The sequence below is a fragment of the Sciurus vulgaris genome, assembly GCF_902686455.1.
Source record: "Sciurus vulgaris genome assembly, chromosome: 8".
In the NCBI taxonomy this organism is placed as follows: Eukaryota; Metazoa; Chordata; class Mammalia; order Rodentia; family Sciuridae; genus Sciurus; species Sciurus vulgaris.
The window spans coordinates 143,549,255-143,565,040 of record NC_136468.1 but is presented as its reverse complement, the minus strand read 5'-3'; the positions used below and the strand labels follow the sequence as shown (position 1 = coordinate 143,565,040).

At 62.1% G+C, this 15,786-nt stretch overlaps 1 protein-coding gene across 3 annotated transcripts; it reads left to right on the top strand.

The window, feature by feature from the left end:
• The first annotated feature begins 1,896 nt into the window (after positions 1-1,896).
• SDSL (serine dehydratase like) lies at positions 1,897-12,336 on the top strand. Of its 3 annotated transcripts, XM_079151581.1 has the most exons (9): positions 1,897-2,160; positions 5,220-5,396; positions 5,487-5,526; positions 6,067-6,206; positions 7,241-7,329; positions 7,966-8,193; positions 8,340-8,438; positions 11,191-11,315; positions 12,010-12,336. In XM_079151581.1, exons 1-9 carry the CDS (start codon positions 1,912-1,914, stop codon positions 12,198-12,200), a joined length of 1,338 nt encoding a protein of 445 aa, XP_079007707.1. In that variant the 5' UTR covers positions 1,897-1,911; the 3' UTR covers positions 12,201-12,336. The 3 variants fall into 3 exon arrangements, with proteins under 3 accessions (XP_079007707.1, XP_079007708.1, XP_079007709.1); XM_079151582.1 differs by lacking the exon at positions 8,340-8,438; XM_079151583.1 differs by lacking the exons at positions 11,191-11,315; positions 12,010-12,336 and adding an exon at positions 9,076-9,130.
• The last annotated feature ends 3,450 nt before the right edge of the window (positions 12,337-15,786 follow it).

The following is a 15,786-nucleotide window of genomic DNA, read 5'->3' as shown; positions in this document are numbered from 1 at the left end:
CCAGCAAGGGTGGCGAAATAAGCTTAATGAGTAGCCAGGGGCAGCCCGAGGTGTCAGGGACAGGGATGGCTGACGAACGTGGCCAATGGCCCGACCCAGCCTCTTCCTCACCGCGGCCAGAGCTCTGGAGCCGGCCCCTCTGGACCTGAGCCCTGGTGTTGCTGTGTGACCTTGGGAAAGTGACTGGGTCTCTCTGAGCCTGTTTCCTCCACAGAGGGTTCGCTGGAGTCCCGTTTCCCCAGCGCGTCGTAAGCTTCTGTGGCAGAAGGACGCCACACTCCCGGACCTCAGGCCCTCCCGCCCTGCTCTGCAATCTTTGCCACATTGTCAAGTCACCTCTTGTAGAACCGTCACGGTGACAGCACACAGCAGCAAGGACACCGCACACGGAGCCCCGGCTGCTGTTCTCAAGGCTTCCCAGACATTTGCTCATTTGACCCTCACATCGACCCTGCTAGGGAAGGAGTTGGGAAATCAAGGCGCAGGGAGGTCAAGTGACTTGCCTGAGGTCACACAGCCAGGAAATGGCAGAGCTATTATTTGTACCGTAGCCTGGCTCCGGGGTCTGTGTCTTAACACGCAGGCACGCTGCCACTCCGGAAATTCTTCTGCTACTTAATACTCGAAAGAGGTTGCGTTCAAAAATTGGAGCACCTACCTTAGCTCCTTCCTAAGCATTAGTGTCCCTGAAATGGCGGGTTTGGTTTTGCATGTACATATGGGCACACGTGCACACACATGCACGGTCCGTGCTTCCTGACGCACGCAGCAGGAAGTGCCCGGCTAGGTGAGAAATCCTCTCTAGTCAGTATAAAAGGGCTGGCATACAGTAGGCATGCAATAAGTGCAGTGGTTGTGCTCCCGTCTGAGCCCCAGCTGTGTGCTAGGGCCCACCTCCTCCAGGAGGCCCTCCCAGACCCGTCCCCGCCGCCACTGCCTTCTGGTGACCTCCTGCCCTCTGACCTCCTGGGTGTGAGACCTGTCACTGTGTCAGGTGACTTTCTCTCCCTCCCTGGTTCGATCCCCTGGCAAGGTCGGGGCAGCTGGCATCGGGGTGTGGAGATAACCTGCCCAAGTCCCCCTGGAGGCGCCGGGTCGGGCAGCAACACTTGACCGCATGTGTCCAGGAGTTAAGCACGGAACCCGGGAGGTCACACACAGTCCAAGAGGGTCAGGGGCATCTGGGCTGCCGGCTCCTCCTGGGAGCTCGACTCCCACTTCACAGACAGGGAAACCGAGGCCCAGGGTGACTGAGTGGCTGGGGTTCGCCCCGGGACAGTGACAGATAGTGATGGCCATCTGCTTGGTCATTCCCAGACTCATGCTGTCCGTGGCTCCCTAGTGCCCCTGGGTGAGGCTGGGTCTCCAGTGGCTCAGACGCCCGTGTCTCTGGCTCCTGCCCGTCTCTGCCCCAAGCCTGCCGGCCGCTGGACCCTGCCTTCTCCGACAGCCCAGGCTCTGGGCTCCCGCAGCCCTGACCAGCTCCCAGCTGATATCACCAAGGGCCTTGTCAGGACAGGGGACATGTTATCTTGTTTGAGGCCAAAGATCCCAGGGATTGGCACATAGTAGGTGTCCAATAAATATTTACTGAGTGTGTGAATGAGTGGCCAGCTGGGTCCCTGTGCTGGGTGTGCAGGCCGGGCCTTCTCCCGTGACTGACGTGACTGACGGATGAGGGTGCTCTCCCCTCCTCCCCCTCCCCCTCCTCCCCTCCCCTTCCTCCTTCCCCCCTCCCCCTCCCCCTCCCCTCCCCCTTCTCCCCTTCCCCCCCTCCCCTCCTCTTCCTCCTCCTCCTCAGGTCTCACACCTATGGTTCAGGGAGGGGGTCTGGCTTCTGGTCGAGGCCTGGGCTGAGGGAGCTTTGGGAACGGGGGTCTAGTGTCTCTGCCCCTCTCTGGCTGGGCGTCCATGGCCAAACGAGTGCCCCTCTCTGAGCCTCAGTTTGCTCACTTGTCAGACAGGACCAGGAAATGGGCACAGGGAGCCCGGGGAGGCCGGGAGGACCTGACACTGACCTCCCCTCTCCCCCCTCTGTCCCGGGGGGCCTTGGTGGGAGCTGCCCCTTTAACACAGGAGGCGGGTCTGAGGCAGGAGGCTGGCAGAGGCTGGCAGAGCAGCCGGAGCAGCAGGAAGCAGCTGGCTGGGGACAGGGCCGAGGTGAGGTGTGGAGCAGCGGGGTTCTGGGGCTCGGGGGTGCGCGTGCCAGGGTCTTTGCTCTCTGGGGCCACGGCCGGCCGAGTGGAGGACCGAGGAGAGGGGTGCAGCTCAGCCCTCCCGGGTCACCGTTCAACTCAGGGTGCCTGGGGGGCGGCGGGGCGCGGGCACCCGGGCTGCAGCAGGTCCTGCTGGCCAGCGGGCAGGGCTGGCACCCTGCCACGGGCCAGCCCAGGCTCTCCAGCTGACACCAGGTGGTCCTCAGGGACAAGGCAGTGGACAGGCGGGGCCTGTCCCCAGCTGGCGGGTGAGACCGGGAGGCCCGTGAGGTAGTGGCTCAGCCAGGGCCACGCGTTGCTGGGATCTGAGCCCCAGCCTGGGTACCCCCGCCCTGCCCCATGGCAAGTAGATCCAGGCTTCCACCTCAGCCCCTGTGGCTGCCACTCTGGGCACGAACCAAGTGTCCCTGGGCGGAGGCCTCCGCTCTGCCCGGACCTGAGGGGACCTGCCCTGACAAGGCTGTTGGCAACTTGGGGCTTGTTTATTTAACTGATGCCTGCTGGCAACTTGGGGCTTGTTTATTTAACTGATGCCTGCTGGCAACTTGGGGCCTGTTTATTTAACTGATGCCTGCTGTCTCCGGGGTGGCTGGGATAAGGAGGAGGGCTGGGGCCTGAGCTGGGAGCATTTGACTCTTGAAGAAAACTGGCAATTAAGTATCAAATGCCCGTCAGCTGGTCTAGCCCTTCCTAGCTGTGTGACCTTGGAGGGCGACCCCTCTGGCCTCGTTGCCCATTAAATGTAGCTAGTGAGCTCCTGTCGTGCTCCTTAGATGAGATGATATGCAGGGTGCTTGGCACAGGCCCGGCTCCCAGCGAGCCCCTGCCTCTCTTATCTAGTGCTGCGGTACGTCAGGCCAAAGTCCGTGCCTTTACGCATGGCCTGACTTAATCTGGGCCACCACCCTGGGACACACAAGCTCTCTGCGTTTGGGGCGTGGCTAGTTTGTCTCGCTTTTCAGACCTCAGTTTTAAGGGTCCCCCCTCCAATAGGTCGGCCCTGACCTGCACACCCAAAATAGGTCCCTTTGTTCTTTTCTTGCCAGCACGCTTGTGTCCACGCACAGCACTTCCTGATTACTTTGTTTGTCTATGCAGTTACTTGTTGCATGCTGATCTCCCCACCAGAGCATCAGCCCGTCAGCTCTGAGGCGGATGTCAGTATGCTTCACTGCGGGGCCCCCAGTTCCTAGGTCAAGGCCTGCACCTTGGGGGTGCTTTAGAAACATGCCGGAGTAAGGGGGCGCCCACTACTGGCCCTACTAAAAGACCCGGATGAGATAATACCGCTGAGAACCCAGCGACTGCGTGCCACACACTAGGGGCTCGACGAAGGGAAGCTGTTATCATTACTAGTGCACACCGCAACCGTGGGTCGGGGTCTGTATTCATCTCCATTTTACAGAAGGGGAAATGGGCACAGGGAGCTCAAGATACTGGCTTGGGTCACACAGCCAAGGAAGTCGGAGCTGGTTTCGAACTTTGATCCACTCTACAGCCCACCCAGGCTTCTGGGCTCCAGGACTGGAGAGGCTCAAGCTTTGCCCTGCCTGGTGTGGGGGTCCCAGGGCACAGGGTCAGATGAGTGGTAGGAAACCTGGTCCTCGCTGCTCTGGGCCCCAGCAGAGACTCAGGGTACACCAGGTCGGGCTCGGGTGGAGTGGGGTGTGGCCCTGGTGGCCGTTCCTTCTCCTGCCTCTCATTTCTTCCTCTGCTCCTCTCCCGGGATCCAGGGCTCCGCCCGCTGGGATCCCTGCTTCAGGCCTCCCTGGGGCCCTCGTCACCCCCGAAACCCCCCTGTGCCAACTTACAGGTCAGAAAGAGTGACAGGCCTTGCAATCTGGGTGGGACCCTGGCACCTGGGGCAGAGGCTGGCCCAGCCCCCCGCAGGCCCGGGTTCTCCCCCGCTGGCCAAAGCAGAGGACAAATAAAAATTAAAAACTAAAACCTCCAGACTCCACCACCAGCCACAGACCACCTCCTGTCACGTAGAACGAGATGACTAGAAACTTTCTTTTTTTCCTTTTTAATTTTTAAAATTTTTGCCCCACTGGGGACTGAACCCAGGGGCGCTTAACCCCTGAGCCACAGCCCAGGCCTTTTTATTTGGAGATGGGGTCTCACTAAGTTGCTGAGGCTGGCCTCAAACTTTCCGTCCTCCCGCCTCAGCCTCCCACGTGGGTGGGATTACGGGTGTGAGCTACCTTGCCCGGCTCACCTTTTCAAAAGAGCGTTGGTGAGGTCTAACTGACATCAAATAAAATGATCTCACTCGAAGTGTGGAATGCAGGAAGCTTGGACCAACGCACACAGTCCTGACACCGTCCACACTTTTTAAAAAGTGTTTTTAGAGACACGAGTGGACGCGATACCCATGTGATAGCCAGGGGTCAGGATGACCATGGTCATAGTGATAATGACGGAGAGGAGTGAGAATTCAGAAAGCGGGAGGGACGGATATAAGGCCGGAACACGCAAGGCCACGGGTCAGCGCTTGCTGAAGCCAAAGGACGGTCACATCTGGGGTGTCCGGTTCTCTAGGGTGGAGATTATCCGGAAGCTTCCCTCCCCAGAGACCTTCCCTGCCGGCCCTGCTCCTGAACCCACGGGTCGCTCCTCTTGGACGTCTGTGATTCCGCCTCCCCACCAGACAGCAAGGTCCGGCCAGCAGAGTCCCTCCCCTGGTCCCCTCCTGGTCCCCGAGCCCGGCGCGCCCTGCCCGCCCGTTGTAGGTGCTCAGTTGGCGTCTCGAGCCAACAACGAGCGAGCTGATCATCACCAGGGGCCCGTCCAGCCTCCTCTGCAGGCGGGCAGCCGACTCCCAGCTTGGGGTGCCCAGTCCTGACCTCCTTGTCCAGAGGGGAGACCGAGCCCAGCGCGGGGCGGGCGCTGCCTGGGTCTCCCTGCCTGGCAGCCAGCGGGGCTCAGTTGCCCAGGCCGCGTGGCCTCAGGCCTCCCGCCGTCCCACCTGGAGCGTCTGGGCCCAGCTGTGTCCTCCTGCAGGCGACCCTGGTGATGGAGGGCCCCCCGGCGGGGTGGGCGCCCTTCCACCGCGTCACGCCCCTGCTGGAGAGCTGGGCGCTGTCCCGGGAGGCCGGCACCACCGTCTTCCTCAAGTGTGAGAACATGCAGCCTGCCGGGTCCTTTAAGATCCGGGGCATCGGGCATTTCTGCCAGCAGGTGAGGGGGTGCGGGAGGGAGACGCCTGGCCGCACCCCAAACGGGCCTCAGGGCCGCCTGCTCCGCTGACTCCATTCCTTCTCTCCCCAGATGGCGAAGAAGGGGTGCAAACACCTGGTGTGCTCCTCAGGTGACCCCACCCCTTTCTGCTTTGCGGGGGGTCCTAGGGCAGGGGTGGGGGAGGAGAAGCTGGCCAGGGTGCGCAGAGGTGTCCAGGGCGCGGCCTCCTTGTCGGTCAAACCTCAGATGGCCTCCTCAAGCACCCACTCCTGGGCCTCTTCCCTACACCAGGGCTCCAGGCCGCAGCGCCTAGTTTAAGCTGCAGGTTCTGAGAACTGAAGCGCCTCAGGCCGTGTGGCTTTCAGGCCCAGCTGGATCCAGGCGGTCTCTCTGCCGCTCTTCCTCTCCTGCCTTCCTTCCCTCTCCATCGGCCTTCTCCTCAGGACAGCCTCTCCTCCAGTGAAGAGAGAAACTTCTCTTGCACCTTAGAATTCCTCTGTGGCCTGGCTTGGGTCACATGCTCATCCCTAAACCAATCATGGGTCAAGAGTTCAATGTAGATCAGGGGGCCGGTCAGTGGGGGGCACATGCGTGACCCCCAGAGGGAGGTGGAGGGAGCTGGGGGTCAACAGGCCGAGGCACCTGCCCATCTCACCTTTCTCTCACCCAGGGGGCAACGCGGGCATCGCTGCCGCGTACTCTGCTCAGAAGTTGGGCATCCCGGCCACCATTGTGCTCCCGGAGACGGCCACCACGCAGGTGGTGAAGAGGCTGCAGGGCCAGGGCGCGGAGGTCCTGCTGACCGGAAAGGTGAGGAGCCCAGGGTGCAGGGCAGCTGCCGCGGGCATCCCCGCCCCTCCCTGTCCCCGGAGAGTCTGGCTCCTTTTCCATCAAATGAGCGTCTGCAGAGGGTCTGAGCCGGGGGGCAGGACAGAGGTATGTCATGGAGCGAGGGCCAGGACCTCCCCACTCGCCTGTCCCAGCCGCAAAGGACCTCCCGAGGCCGACCCATCTGTCTGACATCCTCCACGAAACAGCTCTCCCTCTCTTCCTTCCACCCCACCCACCCACCCACCCGCCCACCCACCCATCCACCCACCCACCCACCCACCCCCCCACCCACCCACCCACCCACCCATCCACCCACCCACCCACCCATCCACCCATCCACCCACCCACCCACCCATCCATCCACCCACTCATCCACCCACCCACCCGCCCACCCATCCACCCACCCATCCATCCATCCATCCATCCACCCAACCACCCACCCATCCACCCGCCCACCCACCCACCCACCCATCCACCCACCCACCCACCCACCCACCCATCCATCCACCCACCCACCCGCCCACCCATCCACCCACCCATCCATCCATCCATCCATCCACCCACCCATCCACCCAACTACCCGCCCACCCATCCATCCACCCACCCACCCACCCATCCATCCACCCACCCACCCACCCATCCATCCATCCACCCACCCACCCACCCACCCACCCATCCATCCATCCACCCACCCATCCACCCACCCGCCCACCCATCCACCCAACCACCCACCCACCCACCCACCAATCCATCCATCCACCCACCCACCCTCTATCTACACACCCACCCACCCTCCCATCCACCCATCTATCCTCTAGGGTTGGGGGAAGCACATGGCACCCCTTTGTCCACAGAGAGACCTCTGTCCTTGTCCGCTGAGGCTGCTGGACCTTTGGTCACACCTTTGGTCCCTTGGGCTCCCTGGACCCTGGGGCTGGGTGGGAGCCCTGGCCTCGCTCCAGTCTCTGCAGAGCCCGTGCCCGGGTCTTTGAGGGACCTCCATTTCCCCTTAGGTCTGGGACGATGCCAATCTGAGGGCACAGGAGTTGGCCAAGCAGGACGGCTGGGTGAATGTGCCCCCGTTTGACCACCCTCTGATATGGTAAGAAGTGACCTGCGTCAGGGCCCAGAGCTGGGAGACCCTCACCAAGCCAGGGTCCTCCCACTGGACAGCAGGGAGACTAGACCCAGAGCAGCCCCGAAGCTCGCGGCCCCTGCTCCTCGGGACTGTGTGACTTTGCGCAGCGCACTCCCTGCCCTGTGCCCGGGCTTCCGGATCTGTGAAGTGGGGTGCTCATACTGAGTCCCCTGATTGAATACGTGCCCCGGGCCAGGCACAGGCAAGGCTGTCCCCTGCTCTCCTGTGTGACCTCCCCAAGCCCTAGAGGGGGCTGTTACTAAACCCACTTCGCAGGTCAGAGGGGTCAAGCAACTTGGCCAAGATCACACAGCTAGTGAGTGGTGACACAGGGTCCTAGTCCCACAGCTTCAGTCAGCTGATTCCAGGTGACCTGCTGGTCCCTCAGCCACACGCACCAGCTTTACCTCTTTCCAAAGTCGTTGGGGGACCCACTGCCTGGGAGGCTGGCGGTGGGGACCGGGTGGAGGCAGAGAAGGGCGGCCACAGACTCCTCCCTGCGGCGTGGGTCGGGGCCACGGGAAGGGATCAAGGTACGCGGGGGAAGCCCCCAGGGACCCCTCCCCAGGGGCCGCGTCCCCCTCCCCCTCCTCTCCCCAGGGAAGGCAACGCCAGCCTGGTGCAGGAGCTGCAGGCTGCCCTGGGGACCCCGCCGGGCGCCGTGGTGCTGGCAGTGGGCGGCGGGGGGCTCCTGGCAGGGGTGGCGGCCGGCCTGGTGGAGGTGGGCTGGCAGCACGTGCCCATCATCGCCATGGAGACCCGCGGGGCACACAGCTTCAACGCAGCGGTGCAGGCGGGCGAGCTGGTCACGCTGCCAGACATCACCAGGTGAGCCGGGGTCTCCTGGGCCAGTCCAGGGGGGCTGAGGACACCCGAATGGGGGCTCCTCTTCCCTGGAGTCCCAGCCACGGAATCGAGGGTCTAATTCAGAAGTGCTGAGGGGTAGGGTTCCCTGAAACCTCATCCATTAATAGGGCAAGTTTTCCTTGGTCTGTATGGTTACAAAAGCTACCCGGGCCCAGTGCAGGTGAATTAGAAACTGAAGACATGAAGTGTGCCCCAGGAAGCACCAGGTGACCCTCAGTTCTGCCCCCGAGGGCGAACGTGGCTCCCGCGGGGCTTCCCCGTCTCTGTGCGGCATCCTTTCAGATCAGCGAAACGCTGCTGGCACGTAGTAGATGCTCAACTAGGTCCGTGGCATGAATGGTGGGCTATCGATGTTTAAAAGCCGGGATGCGCACACCAGGGTTGTGATCCCTTTCGCTGGTTCACGTTGTATCATGAACACAGTTGTATTTTCCCCCATGACATCGTTACCCAGCTAATTATCTCATTGCATTTTGTAATTGATTTTTTTATTTTTTATTTTTGTGGTGTTGGGAAAGGAACCTGGGGCCTCACCCATGCCAGGCCGGTGCCGTGCCACTGAGCTACACCCAGCCCAGTAACTGATTGTATTCAGCAGATGGGGAGCTAAGCTAACAGACCCACCCTTCTGGGCCCGGCCAGGCTGCGTCCTCCCCGCTTGTAACACCAGCCTGGTCCCTGAGGCTGCGTTCATTTCCTCCAGGTTACCGCAAACCATGTGGCTGAGAACAACCGAAGGCTGTTCTCCCTTAGTCCTGGAAGCTGCAGGTCTGAACCCCAGGTGGTGGCAGGGCCACCTGAGCTCTGGGGGCCCTGGGAGAGGGTCCTCCCTGTCTCTTCCAGCTTCTGGTGGCTGCTGGCGTCCTTGGCGTCCCTGGGCTGAGGGCGGCTGCACACCAGTCTCCGCCTCTGTCTGTCTTCACGTGGCTTCTTCACCCTGCATCTCTCAGCAGCCTCTCCTCTCCTCACGAGGACACCAGTTCTGGGATTTAGGGTCCACCCGAATCTCTCATCTGTGACCTTGTCATGTCCTGAGCCCAGTTGCTCTGGGGCAGCTGGACAGAGTGCCAGGAGACCAAAGGAAGCTGAGACAGCGCCGGAGGCCAGAGGCCTGACGCTCAGCCCAGCCGTGACGCGCTGAGCACCTCTGTCCCTGCAGCCGCCCCACCGGGCGGCGCCTCCTCTCCCTCGTGGTGCTCTGCCCAGCAGTGGCCAGCTGGGTGGGGACACACCTCTCCAGGTTCCGCCCTCGGTTCCGCCCCAATCCCCACAGAGAGGGCTGCACGCGTCAGGCTGCAGAGGCGGCGGCCTCGTGGGCTGTAGCTCGCTTAGCCTGTTGTCCGACCAGCATCCAAGGGGCAGCTGTCCCTGTGGATGTGACAAGGGCGGCTTTCCACGGGGAACCCCGACCTGGCCTGTCCTGTGCACGGGGGAGCCAGGGTCCTCCACCATGATGTGGATTGGAGTGTCCAACAAGGCTTGCTCCCCGGTCCCCTTAACTTGGCGAGGGTTAGGGGGACGGGAAAGGGGGCATGCAGGGACAGGCTGTCTGACTGTCCCCTTTTTCCCAGGACCCCACTTCCAAAGTGGGCACAGTCTGAGGCTCTGGGGGATGGCTTTGGGAAGACCATGTGGCCCCTATGGTCAGCGAACACCACCGTCCATGTGGTGTGAAGTGCCCGCTGCCTGCTGGGACTCGGGACGTGGCCGGGTCTCAGGGCAGAAGGGCTGGAACCCAGACAGCCCTGTAAGTGGGCTTTCCTAAGCACCTGCTGTATATAGGTCCTGGGTGGTCATTAGAGAAACGCAAGTCCACCTGGCCTCTAGGGATCCGGCCTCAGGGCGTCTCTGCCTCCCGGTTCACCTGCCCTGCTTCTGCCTGGGCCTGACCCCTAGGTGCTCTCTGGCCTGGACTCTTGGTCCCTCTGGCCCCTGCATCTGGGATGCCGACCCCTCTTCCTCTGAGGCCCAGCTGGGCAGAGGCTCCAGGCTGCGAGGACCTGCAGGCGCGTCCCCTTGTGTCCCTGTGGCTCCACCTGCTGCTCTTGGCTTGCGTATTTATCTATCGCTGCGGCCCCGCCACACTGTGCTCCTAACAATCACTAAGGCCATAAGAGCTTCCTCCGAACTTCCTGTCGGGCTCGGCTCTCCGCACTTTAAATGTTTCCCCTCAGCCGGGCCTGGTGGTTCAGACCTGCAAGTCCAGCCTCAAAATAATAATTAAAAAGGGCTGAAGATGTGGCTCAGTGGTAAATGCCCTGGGGTCTAATCCCCAGTACAGCTAAACAGATGAACATTTTAACTCATTTAGTTCCCCAGATGTCCTCATGCACCCCATTTTTCAGATAAAGAAACTGAGGCCCAGAGAGGCTAAGTGACTTTCCCAAGGTCACACAGCTAGAGCAGAGGCTTGAAAACAGCCACCCTGACTCCAGACTCTGTGGTCTGGGTCGCTCAGTGGACAGAGGTTCCCCGCAAAGTGCATGACCCACCTCTCAGCAGGTACAGTAGGGAGGTGATCCCAAGCACCGGGGAAAGTCACACACTGGAGCCAGGCCGCCTGGATTGGAATCTACATTCTGCTACAGAGTGGCTGTGTGTCTTTGAGCAAGTTACTTCACCTCTCTGAGCTCAGTTTCCTCCCCTGTAGAACGGATCTAAAACGTTCCTCACTCGAAGGTGGCTGCAGGAGGAAACAGGAAATCTGTGCACTCAGCATGTTGTACAGTTTCACGTATTAACCGTAGCACAGTCGTGAGAGGTGTTAATGAGTCAGTGAAGGAAAAAGCCCTTTCTGTGCTCGCTTGCTGGTGTGCAGGCAGAGGGACTGCAGCCTCTGTCCTGCTCAGGAGGCAGGGGTCGAGCACTGGGGTCGGGGGGGACTCACGACAGGGGCGCAGTCGTTGCAGGGTGCGCGGCCCCGCCCTGCTCTCCCTGACCGACCTGCCTCACATGCAGCGTGGCCAGGACCCTGGGCGCCAAGACGGTGGCCAGGCGGGCCCTGGAGTGCACCCGGGAGCACCGGGTCCTGTCGGAGGTGGTGGGCGACGCGGAGGCCGTGAGCGCCGTGCAGCGGTTCCTGGGTGAGCGAGCACCGCGCGGGGCTCAGGGCCCGCGAGCCCTGGTGCTGTCTGGGCTGCTCCCTGGGGGGCGGGGTGCCGCGCCTGCGCCCCCGATTGGCGCCCATCGCCCTCCCTCTGCGAGTCCGCCCGGCCGCTCCCCACCGTCTCCTGTGACCCCGGCCCACGATTCACAGGGCGCCTCCTCCAGGAAGCCCCCCAGGCCTCCCGCCACAGTGCCCGGGCTGGGGACCCCTCTGTTCACTGCGGCCGGTCCTTATCTGCCCCCGCTGGACCGCCAGCCGCCCGGGGGCGGGGCGGCGTCTTACTGACCGCGCTGTCCCCAGGGCCCCTCCCGCAGGGCGGGGGTGGTCGCCCTGTGCCTGCTTGTTGACTGAATGGCTGATGCGTGAGCCAGGAGGAAGATGGATGGGGGTGGGGAGGGGCGGGAGCGCCGGGCCAGACTGATGGATGGTGTGCAGATGGACGGATGGACGGACACACTGATTAATGGACATGTTGATGGATGGACAGACAGACAATCAAATGATGGAACGGGACGGATGGGTGGGTTATGGACGGATGGAGGGACACGCTGATTGATGGCTCCAGTGACGGATGGACAGACAGACAGCCTAGTGATGGATGGGGGAGGGCACGCTGGAGAGGGGGACCCCGGCCGGGGCAGCCTGACCGGCTCCGCCTCTCCCTGCCGCAGATGACGAGCGCATGCTGGTGGAGCCCGCCTGCGGGGCAGCCCTGGCCTCCATCTACTCTGGCCTCCTGGGGAGGCTGCAGGCTGAGGGCCGCCTGCGTCCCCTGGCCTCCGTCGTGGTCATCGTGTGTGGGGGCAACGGCATCGACAGCAGAGAGCTGCAGGCACTGAAAGCCACGCTGGGCCTGAGCTGAGGGTCCCTGAGGCCCCCGGGGAGGGCCGTGGAGGCTGCCCCGACACACATATGAGCCGGCCTCCTCCTCCAGGAAGCCCCCCAGAGCCGCTCCCGGGGCTCCCAGCAGCCAGGCCAATAAACCCTCCTGAGCCGAGTTTGCCGCCTCCCGTCTTTTCCCTTCACGAGCTACTGGAGGCGCGTGGCCGTCCTAAGCCCGTCCTGCGACAGGCTGACGGCGCACAGCGAGCCGCACCTTGAAGACGGTGTCCGGGGACGCCAGCCAGGCCCAGGTCCCGGGAGCCGGCAGGGCCAGCTCAGGGGCCGGCTCCGGAGGGAGAGGGGACACTGTCACTTGTCAGAGCTGGAAGGAGAGGATAGTCTTCATCAAGGGGTGCCAGGTGCCAGGAACTCTTCTAGAACGTTCCACCTACATCTTCCTTCAGGTCCACAGAGGCGCTGTGAAGAAGCAGCCACTGTCCCCGCAGGAACCATGCGCAGGGAGTAGGCAGAGGTGGCCCAGCCAGGCCCACTCCCTGCGATGTCCAGTGTCTCTCCCTGTGGCTTGGGCTCGAGCGTGCGGAGGCGGTGCAGGCGGGGTGTTTGGGAAGGGGTTGGAACCGGTGGTCCGCACGCCCCTGCGGGTCTCAGGGGAGGCAGGTGCTGGGCCTGGCTTGGCGCCTGGGCCCCTGGAGGCACCTCTTAGGAAATAGGATGGGCAGGTCCGCTCCTTTGCGGCCACAAGGGGGCAGCAACGTGTCTCCTTCGTCCGGCTGGCCCAGGCCGGAGACCTGCACCCTTGGGTTCTCCTGGGCTGCGGGCCCCTCACCGGGGAGTGCTGAGCTCCCAGAGACGGCCCGGGGGTCCTGGCACCAAGGAGCCTTTCCTAACCCCTCACAGCCCCACCGGGGGACAGCTCAGAGAGTGTGGGCCACCTCGGGCCAACAGCAGAACCCAGCTCCCGGCCCCTCCCGCTGCCCCCTCTCCTGCCTCCTGCTGTGTGTCCTCAGACAAGTGCCCTCCCTCTCTGGGCCTCAGGCTACCTCAGTGATACTCGAGGCCCACTTGCCTCCTCTGATCTCCTTTCCTTTCCCAGGCTACTCCCTCCGCCAGGAGCCTCCTCCTTGCTCAGGAGCAGGATCTGAGTGCACAGTGATCGGTGGCTGCTTGTCCCATTCTCTCTTTGACCCGTGGTTGCCAGGAACACTCCCACCCTGGAACCCCCGGACCAGGCCCTATTTCCTGGGAGCCACACTCTGTGAATTCCCCAGGACGAGAAGACCTTATGAGCCCCGGAGCTGGATGCAGCCAGACCTGCAGCCACCCTGCTCCTGCTGCCCGGCCTGGCGGTAGGCTGCGGAGGGCTGTGCATGGGCGGCCACAGGCGGTCCTTGTCCCTGCCCCCGGGCCTCCCTCCTCCCACGACAGGGTCGGGGTTGCCCATCCACGGGTGTGGGGCTCCTTTCACTTCATCTCATGACGGGTAGTGTCATCAGCCCCATTTTGTAAATGAGGAAACAAGCACAGAGCAATTGAGCCACTTAGCCTGGGTCACACAGCTTTATACATGTAAAGAGCATCTAAACCCCACTGCTTGGCCACCTCCTTTCCTTTGCTCCAGCTGTGTCCCCAGCCTGCTATGCCCTCTGCATTTCTGAATCATTGACATTCTTCAAAACCCAGAGGAGTGGGCAGCCTCCTCCCTGAAGCCTCCCAGGTTGCCTTGGGCAGCGGCGTTCTGCCCTGGTTCGTGCTTCTCCGGGTGAGTGCAGAACGCACCTGGGATGCAGGTGCTCTGTCTCCCAGGGGGCCTGCCTGCCTGGTGTTGGTGGCTGCCCCCCTGGGACAGGCCTCAGCTGCTGCTCGCCCCTCGCCTGGTCTCTGGAACTGCTGATAAGAAGCGAGAGGCTGTTGACCCTGTCCAGATAACATGCGTCAGTGACCAGTTCAGCCCCTCCTGGTTGACACCCGAGGCATGTGGAGAAAGGGAGGAGGCGTCGGGAGAGTCAGGACCAGAGAAGCCACCAAAGTGGCAGCCGCTGTGATTTGCTGCAGTAGGGAGCAGCCTCAGGCGGAGACTCCTACCATTCTGCCTCTGCCTTCCTGGGTCTCCAAGGAGGGTAGTTGGGCAGGGGTCTCTTTCTGTCAGGGCTGCACAAGGAACACTGGAAACTGGGTCACCAGCTATGTGCATGAGGTACCCCCAGCCTCGCACGCCAGCTGCAGCCTCTTGCAGTGGAGGCTCCCTCTGACCTCCACCCAGGTTGGTCCTCACACCTCTGCCTCCGGGGCCTCATCTCCATCTAGTCCTTCAGTCCCACCTTCAAGCCAGGTGACAGGGAGACTCGTAGTCCAAACTTGGCAGGCAAAGGGAATGTTCTGACTCCAGAAATGGCATCGGGCTGGGCACAGTGGAGCACGCCTGCAATCCCTGTGGCTGGGGAGGCTGAGGCAGGAGGATCACAAGTTCAAAGCCAGCCTCAGCAACAGCAAGACGCTAAGCAACTCAGTGAGACCCTTCTCTAAATAAAATACAAAATAGGGCTGGGGAGGTGGCTCAGAGGTTGAGTGCCCCTGAGTTCAATCCCTGGTACCAAAGAAAGCCCCCAAACAACAACAATGACAAAAAAACCTGGCATCAGCCAAGAGAGAGGCTGCTGCTGCCCGTCCCCCCACCCCCAAGCCTGGGCAAGACTCCCATCCAAGGCCCAGCAAATGCCCCTACCCTGCAAATAACCACCTGACCCTCCTATGGTGAAGCAGTGGCTTAGGTGGCCTTGAGCCTCGGTCCCTTCTGGCTCCTGTAACAAAATACTGCAGACCTGGTGGCAAGATGGTGGGGTTTTACGAAATAATAGAAACGTGTTGCTCATAGTCTGGAGGCTGCCAAGTCCAAGATCAAGGTGATGGCGCTACGGGGGTCTTCCCACTGTAACCTCACATGGCAGAAGGGGAAGGGGTGGTCCTCTCGGGCCTCTTTCTTAAGGCCGAGTCCCTTCATTAGGGTTCTGTCCCCGTGACCTAATCACCTCCTCTTAATATCACTGACTTGGGGTTAGGGTTTTGACATGGATTTGGGGGGGGGACACAAGCAGTCCGGTCGTGGCACTTGGTGTCCCAAGTCTTCCGTTGTGTGCGCACCAGGCACTGGTGAAGCTGCGCGCTCTGGACATGCTCCTGAGTGCGCACGCACTCTCCTGTTCACCGGAGGCCCGCGGTGCTTTGCAACTTTGCACTTGACATTTGTAAATCCAGTCACCAGCCAGGCCTCCGGTGAAGCAGGTTTGGCAGCGGGGAAGCCTCGCGCTCCCCCTTAACTGGGAGCCATATTGCTGGAGAGCCACTTCGGGGAATCCAGGGGAGGAGCCTGGGACTCCCGCCTGAGCCAATCCGAGCGTTGCATCTCCCCGGATCACTGTGATTGGCTCAAGACTGGACCCCGCCCCCGAGTTGTCCAATGAGAATGACTCCCGGGGTTCTGGCTCGGGGATGCGGAGGCGACCCTGGGCCTTCTGTTTTGCGTCTGGAAATCCCGCTCCCCTTGCAGCCGGGGCTTGGGCGCGTGGAGACTGCGGCGCTGGCTCCGCGTCCCCGAGTGAATGGACCCG